General features: G+C 38.0%; 1 protein-coding gene across 1 annotated transcript; it reads left to right on the top strand.

The window, feature by feature from the left end:
• Positions 1 to 276: 276 nt before the first annotated feature.
• Positions 277 to 5867, top strand: LOC134492287 (thymosin beta-12-like). Its single transcript, XM_063296465.1, has 3 exons — positions 277 to 437; positions 1569 to 1676; positions 5489 to 5867. The coding sequence occupies exons 2-3, from the start codon at positions 1577 to 1579 to the stop codon at positions 5524 to 5526; spliced, it is 138 nt and encodes a 45-aa protein (XP_063152535.1). The 5' UTR covers positions 277 to 437; positions 1569 to 1576; the 3' UTR covers positions 5527 to 5867.
• Positions 5868 to 12565: the final 6698 nt, after the last annotated feature.

The raw sequence follows: 12565 nt of genomic DNA, 5'->3' as shown, positions 1-12565 counted from the left end.
ATGTGATATGCTCAAGGAAGATATGCGGACCTCGGGGACAATCAGGCAAAAAAGACAATGCCCGTGGCAGAGACGGATATTCTATGCATGTTCTGCCATTTTCATTTTGATCCATTATAGCTTATTTGATTTATTTTTCTTTTACAGTTGAGAGCACAAATGCTTACGATCAATTTATTTTACAGTGCTGTTATATGCGGATTAGATAAACCAGTGAAAAGTGTTCCTGAAACATAGGCAAACGCGTGTCACCATCTTCCTATAGCACTGGGTGTGACAATATATTTGCATCCTTGCCCGCTTCCCCATTAGCATAAAGAGGAATCCAGCTTCCTCATCTACATCTCCCATTTCTGATCAGTGGCTACGCTAGTTCCAGGAAATTACCAAGCTGTGCAAGACAGTTCCTAGAAAGGGGACATTTTACTTCAAGCAGGGTATGTGTATCATGCTTTTTGCCTGAAACATATTTGCCTCAAATGTATTTGTACACAGGATTAATTAAAACAGGGCTCGGCAAATAGTGGAAGAAACAGAATATTGATTTTCTTCCTAGATTTTCATTATCCGGGTTGGATATTCCCCTTTTGTCCCCAGTCCACCCAGCTATGTGGAGCTTGCTTTGTGAAATAATAAATTGTCCTTCACTGAACCACACTTGCTGCAAGCTGATCAATATTAATTGAGGTGGGCTGAGATGGGGAGGAGGGATTAGTATGACCTTTCCCAACCCGTGCTGGCTCAGATAGTCGAAACACAGCAGAGGAGGAAGAAGCAGGACAGGTAATGGCATGTGGTTTTATTATCTTTCCTGCCCTAATCATATAAAAGCAATAAATGTGTCTAGCTTTCACAGTAAGTATGAAAGGGCAGCTTTTATTGATAAACTTTAGGGCAAATTAATTCTGGTTGAAATGGTTCTGATTTCAACCAGGATACATTAGATTCTCTGTTTCTACGGGAGAAAATCAGAAGCATGAATGAACTCAACTAGGGAAACATTTAATGCCGGAGTGTTTGTTTAATTAGAAGTATTCTGCATTAGGTGCGATGAATGGAAACAAAAATGCGAAGGAACAAAGCAATCTTCCATTCTATTGTTAAGTGCAGTTGTTCACTGTAGCTCCTCTAAACATGTATTTTGTCGCTTTGTTCTGCTAAAGGAAACTCAATTGTCTGTTAAACAATGTCCTTGAACCGGTCTGTGAAATTATCACTTAGTGTTAGAGGATATTTTAAAAAATGGTAAAGCATGCTGTCAGTTTCTAAAGTCAGTTTCTGTGCATCCAGAGTCAGCTTTTCATTAAATTGTTTTAGGAGCACTTTTTAAATTTCACCAGGAATATTTTATTCTGAAAAATTTTTAAATCCTTTATTTTCCTTTGTTGTTGTCTTCCTGTTCAAATAATTTTTTTAAATCTTATGTCTTCAGAAGTAGTACGTTTATATAATATTGGATTTCACATAACGTAAGATCCAGAGGTATTTTTTTTAAAAAAGTATGTCTATGGTATGCGATGTAGCACTGGTTAACAAAGCCATGGGCGTGTTTCTTCCTTCTTTGTCAGGGTTCATCATGTCTGACAAACCAGATTTTGCAGAAATTGAAACATTTGATAAGACCAAACTGAAAAAAACTGAAACTAGAGAAAAAAATCCATTACCTACCAAGGAAAGTAAGTGACTCCTATGTACAATTAATCAATCAGTTTGTACGATAGATAAATAATCAGTGACCTACTGGACCACATTTCCCTGGAAACTGTTCATACAGACGTATACTCAGGCAAGCCCTGTTGAACTGAATGCAATTTACTCCCCCAATAACTACATAAAGAATTCCCGCTTTCATGGCACTTTCAAAAAATGATTTCATGTAGGCATGTTTGTAGGCATGTATGTTGGCTTCTTCGAGTACATGTTATGACTTTCAAGCTAATTGAACCACAGTCAGTGCCAAGCAAGGAAATAATATAATGTGCACTTTGAAATGTTTATTTTAGCTAAGGCATTATGATTAGAATTTCATATCTAAGATCTCATGTAACAAATACCAAAGGGAGCCATGAAACTGTTTCAGCAACATGCACACACAAAGGATTTTGTGTCTGTTTAAAGATTGACAGGTTCCTTGTGGCAAAAACAGTTATGCCACAGTAACATACAAAAGTTGAGGCTATAATGAATTTGCAAGTTTTAAGGAGACAATGCAATATTTTTTAAAAAAACGATAAATGCAAAGCATTATTAACTATTGCAGACAATAGTACTCCATCAATTGAAAAATTACTTAGTTGTGCCCTCTGCTGGTTGATAGTTATATATATCATATAACATTGCTTGATGAGGCTTTTACCTACAAATACTTCAGCCACAGTTAGCTTTCAGTCTGGCGCAAGGCTGTTGTTTTTCTTGCATAAAATAACAACTTAATGTGGTTAATGGGAATAATTTACTCATTGCATTCATTTTGCTAGCCTTAATCTAAACTATTTCCTGAAGGTTAATCTGTAGCATTTCCAACAAGAACATTATACCGCAGACCTTTTGACCTGCTCTCATCACTGCCAGAATAGAACTGCTGTACCCTAATTGCTTTTCCTGAGAATGGAAGATTTTCCTATAGTGACAGATGATATAAATTGCACAGTTAAGATCTCTTACCTACATTTCAATAGATGATACTATAAAGAGAAGGCCAGTTCCCCAGATTATTTCAGAGACAGATTCAGAGATTCAGATACATAGTCCTCAGTTAACGACTGCCCTGTTTAGCGACTGTTTAAAGTTATGACGACACTGAAAAAGTAACCTTGTGACCATCACAGCGTCCCACAGTCACGTGATCACCATTTGCAAGCTTCACAGCCAGCTTCCAACAAGCAAAGTCCATGGAGAAGCTGGCAGTAAAATCACAAGTGGCAGTCACGTGATGTCTTGCTTAATGACTGCATTGCTTAGTGACAGAATTGCTAGTCTAACTGTGGTTGTTAATTGAGGACTACCTGTAGGGGTAAACTGGCTCTTTTGCATGTGGAAAACTAAAAGCCAACTCCATGGTCAGGGAAGCTGAGAAAGCGTCACAGTCACCAGAATAGCTCCTTGCCTCTTCACCAGAACTTTGCAATACACTGGAGCAACATACTTCTATGATCATGGGAAGCAATTTGATTGTAAGAGCCTTGGCTGTGCCTTTTTTCAGCCTCTCCATCTGTGTCCTCAACTGTTCACAACATACCCCTTTTCTTGCCCCTGGTGAGGAAAGAGAAGACATGAGATCGCCATCTCACAAAATCTTTTCGCTTCAGGAGCTTTATTTTTGAGTAAATCATGTGTTTTAAAAAATGAACAAGATTTGGGATAAAATCAGAAAGAAAGAAAGAAAGAAAGAAAGAAAGAAAGAAAAAGAAAGAGAAAGAAAGAAAGAAAGAGAAAGAAAGAAAGAAAGAAAGAAAGAAAGAAAGAAAGAAAGAAGGAAGGAAGATACAATCTGCACACTGCTTTGTTTTATTAGTATTTCATCTGACACGATTTTACAGGGAAGAGTTGTTGGTGTAAATCAGTGCTTTCTGTACTGCTCCTGGAGCACTTGATACTGTGCATTGTCTAAGAATCGTGTGATACTTTTGTTCTCTTCTGTAACACTTCCTCTCAGGGGCACAACTGGGCCTCAACCCCCCTCTCTGCTTATGCATTCCCAGGGTTGCTTTCCATGTTCTGTGTCCATTAACAGAAAAAATACCTTTGGTGGAAGAAATTCTTCCTCCTCTCATAAAACCTTCCCAGTAACTCTAAATCTAATCTAGAGACTTGTGGGACCCTCAGAGCAGTCTGGGGCTGAAGAGTTAAATAGGCAGGGAGAAAAAGAAGAAATTCTGTTGCATGAGCTTAAATCCTTTCATGTGATGTTGGACTGAACTCCTGAATTTTTTAAACACTGGGTTTGTTCAGTAACTGCATCAGAAGAATAGTAATTTGTGATTGTTAATACAGAGTTAGCAATCTGATCTCTGGTACTATAAAAATAGTAACACCCTGTTATTTGTTAATACGAAGAGGCAGTGTTAAAAAGCATCCTGTCAAGCACAGGAGATGTTTGCTGCATGAGAAAGGATTCTGGCACCTTCCAGTCTTACTAAAATGTCCAATTATTGGGCTAGTAACAAATATGAGACAGAAACTATTTTTCACCCCAAACATCACTTTACTTCGTGCCCATAATGGAGAAGATAAAAGGCATAAAGATGGAGCAGTTAAGAAATTCAGTTGATGAAACTTTGCCATTTATTTTTAGCATTAATAATATCTTTATCCTCTCATTCTTCCAAAAAGTTAACGGTGACATCCAGCCTCCCATTTATTCTAACAACTAAGCAGAGCGTGGAGTTAAATTATTTTCATTCCTCTAAGCTTCAACAGGTGGCAGCACCTAACCAATTTTGGCTGATCTAGAAAGCTAAGTAGGGTTAGTCCTGGTTAGTACTAGGACCAGACAGGAAGTCAAGGCTGTAGGTGAGACTGGGAAGTAAACTATTCTGGGAGAAGGCAGTAACCATCCAGTTCTACATAAGGCCAAGAAAACTGCAAGGATGTTTCTAGTGTAAATCCCCAGGGGTTGTGCTTACTTCAAACTCAACTTTTCCCACATTCTAAATCCAAGCTGCTCATTAATATTCTGTAATGGATTATTGAACTACCTCTTCAGTGTAAGCCTGGGAAAGGTAATCCTTAAAATTATTTTGTCAGACACATAGTGAGCGATGGGATTCTGTAACAGAAAAAGGTCTGTTTATAGTAAATCTGGGTTGGGCAACCTGAGGTCCTGCCCTGGACTGCCTAGAGCCCAGGAAATCTCTCCTGACTCTAATTGCCAAAAGTCAGGAATGCAGTTTCCCATTATTCTGAGGTGAGAAACAAATACAGATTAGAGTGGCACTCCTAAAATATCATAAAGTAGTTCTTAAAAAACAAAAGACCCACATTCTCTCCCACGCTGAAACTCGGGAAAAAATCAAGTCAAGTCAAGTCAAATCAAATCCTGGCCCTGTTCATGTGTGACATGGTTCTACCCATCTTGTATGTCATTCCACCCACCGCAAAATTTCCTCCTAATGTTAAGTATCACCTGCCATATAGACAATAGATCTATAGATTTCAATAGTTAATTATCTCTCTGATTAATTATTCGGTTGACTATGATACATCTCAATATTCTATTTCTATTCAACTGATCGACATTCTTTTTTCAAACCTCAGAAATCTCTCTTCTGGCACCACTGAACCATTTGACACAACAGATCATGCAAAATTACTGATCAGAGCAACAGTGGTGGTGTTAATCTTCCATAAAGCCTTGAAACATAGCTTTGCACAAATTAATAATGGTGAAAAAAGACCTGTTTTATTGTCTAAGTAATTTTTTAAAACTCTGTACAAATGTCAAATGTTGGCAAACTATGTTTCTCTTGTTTTGTTTTTGTTTTTACAGCTATCGAACAGGAAAAACAAAGCAAAAACACACCTTGAAGTTGGATCAGAAGATATGGCTAACGTCTCCTGCTATGGGGTTATAAGTTCTACATTTTTAAAATCTGTTATTAACTGGTGTGCTCTGCTTTTTCAGGAATAGCACATTTTTTTACTTTTTTCTTTTTTCCCTTTATTGAAACAGCAAGGGTCTTCTATTTTACAGTAATTAAAGTCTATCAAAACATCATTTGTAATTTCCCAAAGATACTACGTATTGTGTATTCAATATACATGTGAATTTGCCAAAAATGTATACTTTTGTTGTTTATCAACAGAAACTATTATTTTCATATAATATCTGATATGGAACCCCACAATAAACCAGTTTCTGATCTGTTGCCCTTGTTTAAAATTACATTTTCTGATGGAAAAAGAGCTGTACATCTTGATCAAAAAGTCTGTCTGTAAACATGCTTAATATTAAGATTTAATTCCAGGCCACAGCTAAATATGTTTTTGTCCATATGAGGCAGATTCACGTAACAAAAAATGTTCGGAGATTAACAGGATAATGTCACTTATAGGTAAATATATAATGGATTAATGGGATTAAGGTTATTCTGTGGAAAACCAATCAAAGAAATGGTAAAATTATAATTCTTTTCTTTTCCAATTTTTTCAAAAATGGAAGTTTTGAATGCTTCCACATGGACAAATATATATATCATCATGATCTGAAAATGGGATGTGTATTTTTCCACAGGACAAGGTTAAATGCTACGTGACCACACCGGAGCATATTGATTGATTGATTGATCAAATTTATACACCACCCATCTCACCGTGCCAGTGACTCTGAGCAGCTAAAAAATCCATACAAAAAATATGTTTTAAGTTTATTTAAAAGAAACCTTGTAAATATCATATCAAGCCATAGTACTTCCGGATGAAGGATCACATGTGAATCTTAATCCATATGTCATTCTTACAGAAAAATGAAAATCAGTATTTTGATCTTCTCTAATAACCCATCCTTGGTTTGCTTATTAGACTGTTGCCCCTGCAGGTATCTAATGAGCTGGACTTGCAGCGATTCTGAACAGACCAAAAGCTACACTTTGTATCTCAAAGTTAAACTAGTGAAGTAGAGTCCATTGGAGTTGGGCGGCTCATAAATTCAAATAAATTATCGTAATAAATATTATTAGCACAAGACAAATAGCTTCAAAAGCTTAGGCAGCTTAGTAGACAACAGAGCTATAAAAGAAGCAGCATGTTTGTGAATTATCATTACTGGGAAATCACAGTGGGCATAAGCTCTTTCCTCCTTCCTCTCCATTAATGTGTCTTCTAAGGGCATCTCTAGCTACTGCAAGAAACCAAAGGGCTGGACTAGATAACCCTTTCAGCTGATGCAGCTAGGCCCTGTTCTTTCTCCCCCCCCTCCCCGCCACAATAATAAGGATTAACTGCCCTAGCCTGGAATATATTTGGGGTGAGGGAAGAGTTTGAATTTGCAGTATGACTTTTTTTTCACTAGAGGGTACTTTTCCATCATTGTACTGTACAAGAAGCATCTGGTTAAGGCATCAGGCTAGAAACTGGGAGACAGTGAGTTATAATCCTGCCTTAGGCACAAGGCCAGCTGGGTGGCTTCGAGCCAGTCACTCTCTCTCAGCCCTAGGAAGAAGGAACTCACTTCCGGCATGCCACATCTGAAAAATGCTGCCAAGAAAACTGCAGGGTACAGTCGCCAGAAGTCAAAAAATGACTTGAAGGGAAAACTTTTAAATTTTATTGTAGAAACTGGAAGCAGATATGTTCAGCAAAGAGTGTCTATTTGTTTCCATAGTAAATAGGGCAATAGAACCTGATCTGGTGGCTAAGAATCTGGCTGGCAGAATGTGACCTTTCAATATAAATGAATTTAAAAACCTCCATTTTTAAAATGGTGGATACTATTCAGGGAAAGAACTTTGTGTGAAACAAGCAACGTGAATTCTTTGATCAGAAGCTTTGTTTTTAACAGCCAGAGATGGGATTCCCAGGTTATTCTACTCTGATTAAGATGCAAAGGTCAAGGTTAGCAAGCACACAGGTTCTCCCTCTAGTGCAGGAAATATGCAGTTAGTTTTGATATGGTACTGAAGCATCTACTGACAACAAAGGTCCGCATAGTTAAAGCAATGGTGTTCCCTGTAGTAGTAACATATGGCTGCGAGAGCTGGACCATAAGGAAGGCTGAGCGAAGGAAGATCGATGCTTTGGAACTGTGGTGTTGGAGGAAAATTCTGAGGGTGCCTTGGACTGCAAGAACATCCAACCAGTCCATCCTCCAGGAAATAAAGCCAGACTGCTCACTTGAGGGAATGATATTCAAGGCAAAACTGAAATACTTTGGCCACATAATGAGAAGACAGGACACCCTGGAGAAGATGCTGATGCTAGGGAGAGTGGAGGGCAAAAGGAAGAGGGGCCGACCAAGGGCAAGGTGGATGGATGATATTCTAGAGGTGACGGACTCGTCCCTGAGGGAGCTGGGGGTGTTGACGACCGACAGGAAGCTCTGGCGTGGGCTGGTCCATGAAGTCACGAAGAGTCGGAAGCGACTAAACGAATAAACAACAATGCCAACTCTCAGGGGTTATGCATGGTGTTTCCCTGTAAGTCATCAGGAGTCCAGCTTGACTCAAAGGTGATTTGACATTCATGTAGCTAGTATGTTAGTAATCCATCCTGATTTCTTGTCTTTCTTCTTACCAATTTTTTAAATCAGTATTTTCTACTATTTTCTTTTTATTCCTTTTCAAGCCTTCCTTCTTGTGCCTTTCCAGTCATTCATTCACCCCTTGATCCTCCCTTTAGATGAAGGATTTATCATTGCTGTTGTTATTGGTCTTGTATCTTGATAAATGTTGGAGGAAAATCCTGAGAGTGCCTTTGACTGAAAGAAGATCCAACTAGTCCATCCTCCAGGAAATAAAGCCAGACTGCTCACTTGAGGGAATGATATTCAAGGCAAAACTGAAATACTTTGGCCACATAATGAGAAGACAGGACACCCTGGAGAAGATGCTGATGCTAGGGAGAGTGGAGGGCAAAAGGAAGAGGGGCCGACCAAGGGCAAGATGGATAGATGATATTCTAGAGGTGACGGACTCGTCCCTGGGGGAGCTGGGGGTGTTGATGACCAACAGGAAGCTCTGGCGTGGGCTGGTCCATGAAGTCACGAAGAGTCAGAAGCGACTAAACGAATAAACAACAACAACAACAACTGAAGCATCTAGAGCATACCAGAAGAAAGGTTGCCGGAATAATAAATATAAGAACTACGTGTGTATTAAATTAAGTGAAAGAATCAAAGTAATTCCTTAAGAATAGGATGCTTATGGTCATACTCCCCAAAGTAACAAACTATTTTTAAAAGATCTCCTTTCACAAAATTACCTTCGTGTTTACTTTTTAAAGCACATTTTATTTTATCTAAATCTACTACCATTAATACGCTCTCAGGCATTGCTGCTGCAAAGATGTCAGAGAGAAGCAGTTGTGAGTTAGAAAATGCTGCATACTATATGTTTAGATACAATGAAGATCAGAAAAATATTAAATAGACTAATTATTAAAAATACTAAATAGACCACTGCTAAGAAATGGACTTCAAAAGCTTTCTTCCCCCATAATCATGGAATATGTTTGGAAAGCAAGTTCAGGAGCCCTAACGCAAGACCACTCGCCCTTACAGACCACCCATGGCCCAGGCACACAGAAGCTGCAACACACATGTAACCGCATATTTATCTGTGCGTAAAATTATTTCCTTTCAGTAAATAAGCAAATAAGAGCCAATCTCACAACCTTTTGAAATTCAGTAAAGTTTGAAATCAAAATTTCAATATTTTTATATTTCACTTTTAAAATCCCACCAAATGGTACTTTAAATAAATTTTGAAAATTAAAAATTATGCATTATTGAATATGTCTTAGATAATAGTACCAACTTGCATTGCTACATGCATGAATCAGGATGTTGTCAAAATAAGGTTCAATGTTAACTTTTCAAAGAAATCAAAACTTTGAAAATGTGCTGTCCTCCCTAAAACTTGTTTCCTCTCTAGCTTATAAAGCACCACTTGCTAGATCTGTCCTCCAGTTAGATGCTATTTTTTTCCCACAGTCAAATATTCAAGGTACATATAGGAATCATATGAACACTAGGAAAAGCTTCTCTCATTTCTCCCAAGATTAAAATTGTGCATTACTGTATCTATGTTAATATGTGGTTCTTTGAGAATGTTAACACTAAATCCAGCACAAGTTTACTTAACTAACTCATCAGGAAGGCTACAGCACCTTCCTCAACAAAGGTACTTGGAAGAATGTTGAGTGTGGAAATCCTATGCTAGATTCTTTTCTAGTGGGAAAGGGATAAATCATTTGCATTTACGTGGTTAGGTTTAGTCCTTTGCATTTCCAGAGAAGATTGGAAACAAAAATCCTGCTAGTAACTTTGGAGAGCCATTGTTAGAACAATACACTTTTGTTTTCTTTTGTTCTTCATGAAAGGCTCAAAGAAATTATTTTATTATCACTGTGGAAGAAAAATGTCCTTTCTGGAATTTTATCTGGACATTATATTTCAGATATGCACATTAAGATTATATTAAGGATACTTCAATCTGCAGGCCATTTACCTGCTTATTACAAACTTCAAAGAAAAGGAGAGGATGTTCATTTTTCCCTGGAGAAAGAATGGAAAGACACTGAGGTTGGGGTGTGGGAGAGTAGCAGCAGCTCTAGGGCACAGGGCTGATATGTCTGAAAACATAAAGAGTTGTCCTTTGCCTTGTGTGAATAAGAATATTCTTAGCATTAGCAATGCCCTGTCTCGGCTGATGGCTATCTGACCCTAGGCTACAGACTAATACCCACCAGACGCCCTGGTATGATGAATGTTTAACATAATTCAATTTGCACACTAGATACGTCTTATCACAAAGCTTCAGTCCATCCCCAAAGCTTCAACCCAAAGCTGCAAATTCCTGTAGATAACATTTCCATAGAACGCATCTTGAGGGACAGCATATATTATCCCCTGCCAAAATAAACAAAACCAGCCACATGCCACCGAGCTTAAGACATTTCATTGTATGACTATATTAAAGCTATAGGCTGAATTCAGATTACTGTAGCACTTAACAGAATTCCCTCTGCATGGAGGAGAATAATGGGGATGCAAGATATCTCACTGTCCTTGCAGCCCCACCTGCCTCCTGAAGAAAAAAAATTGTGAAAACTGTGTCTCCTGTGCCTTTTGTCCAAGAATGGCCCATCTGAATTCAGCCTATCTGACTCTGAGAAAATGATTAATGTTGCTTTTTGATCTGATATAAAGACAGAAGAACACTTTTGGGGGCAGAAACAGAAATATCCTGAAAATTTGTCCTTTCTGAATGATTTTGACAATTACATTTGTCATAAACAGACCTCCATCAGGATGATTTGTCCTCAACTTGACCCTTCAGGTCTTGCAATGGTGTACCCATCAGCACTCAAACTGAGTCCATGTTGCTGTTGGTCATCCTCTTCTTTCTCCTTCCACTTTACTCAGCATTACGGACTTCTCCAGGGAGCTGATCTTTGCATAATGTATACAAAATATTATAATTTGAGGCAGGTAATTTGTATCTAATGTGAGAACTCTGGATTGATTGATTCTGTTTGATCCACTGGTTTGTTTCCTTGTCTATACATGGTATTCTCAAGAGTCTACTCCAACACCAGAGTTAGAAAGCATCAATACCCTGTTTATTCTGCTTTTTCAAAGCCCAACTTTTATATTCATAGACTATCACAGGGAAAACCATTGCCTGCACAATTTTGATCTTTGTAGGTACAGACATGTCATGGGTATATGACTATCTTTTCCAGGGCCTTCATTGCTACCCTACCAAGTGCTAGACTGTAGTTCGTTTCTTCACTGCTAGTTCCTTTCCTGTTGATAGTCAATCCTAAAAAGCAGACGCTATCTAGCACTTAAATATATTCACTGTCATATCTGTAATTGTAGCTGTTGTCTTCTTGATATTTAATCTTAGTCTCATTTTTTCACTGTGCTCCTTGACATTAATTACTAGAGCTTTAAGATCATTTGTATTTTCAGCTATCAAAGTAGTGTCATCTGCACAGCACAGGGCATTGATGTTTCTTCCTCCAATTTTAAAACGACAATCATCTTCTTCCAGCCTCCCACAAAATATATGGATTGAATAAATAAGGGGAAAGTATACAGCCTTGTCTCACTCCTTTGCCTGATCTGGAGCCAGTCTGTTTCACCATGTTCAGTCTGGACTGTGGTTTCATCTCCTGTACATGGGTTTTACTTGATAACAATGAGATGTTTTGGGCTTCCCATTTTCTAAGCACATTCCACAGCTTGACATGATTGACACAATCAAAGGCCTTTCTAAAATCAATGAAGGACACATTGACTTATTTTTGATATTCTTTGACTTTCTCAATTATCCAATGTGAATTAGCAAAAATATCTTATGTTGTGCCTTTTCTAAAACTAGCTTGAACATCTGGCATTTCCCTTTCTATGTAAGACTCTAATTGTGTTGGGTGATTCTAAGCATTATTTTGCTAGCATGTGAAATTAAGAATATTATGTGATAGTTTGCACACTCTGTTAAGCCATCTTTTTTTGTTATTGGAAGATAGATTGACCTCTTCCAATCAGTTGGCCACTGTGTCATTCTCCAGATTTGCTGGCACAGTTTGGTTAGAACTTTGACTGATTCTTCTTCCATTGCTTGCCATATTTCTATAGATATTCCATCAACTCCTATAGATTTCCAACTTGTAATGATCGGAGTACAGAATTTCAGTATGCTCCTTCCATTCCAAAAAGCCAGCCTCCAACAGGCTCTACTGCCTCAATGCAAACAAACTCTAGGCAATTTGTAGATGCTAATACTAAAAGAAAACTAGGATAATAAATGATATTGAATCATTCAGACTTGTATTGATGCTGAGGACTCTATAGCTAATTTCAGAAGAGACAGATTTTTTATCAGCTTCCAGGAAAACATGA

This window comes from Candoia aspera, chromosome 2 (genome assembly GCF_035149785.1).
Source record: "Candoia aspera isolate rCanAsp1 chromosome 2, rCanAsp1.hap2, whole genome shotgun sequence".
Lineage (NCBI taxonomy): Eukaryota > Metazoa > Chordata > Lepidosauria > Squamata > Boidae > Candoia > Candoia aspera.
Note: the sequence above shows the minus strand (reverse complement) of the source record. Positions and strands in the feature narration are given on the sequence as shown.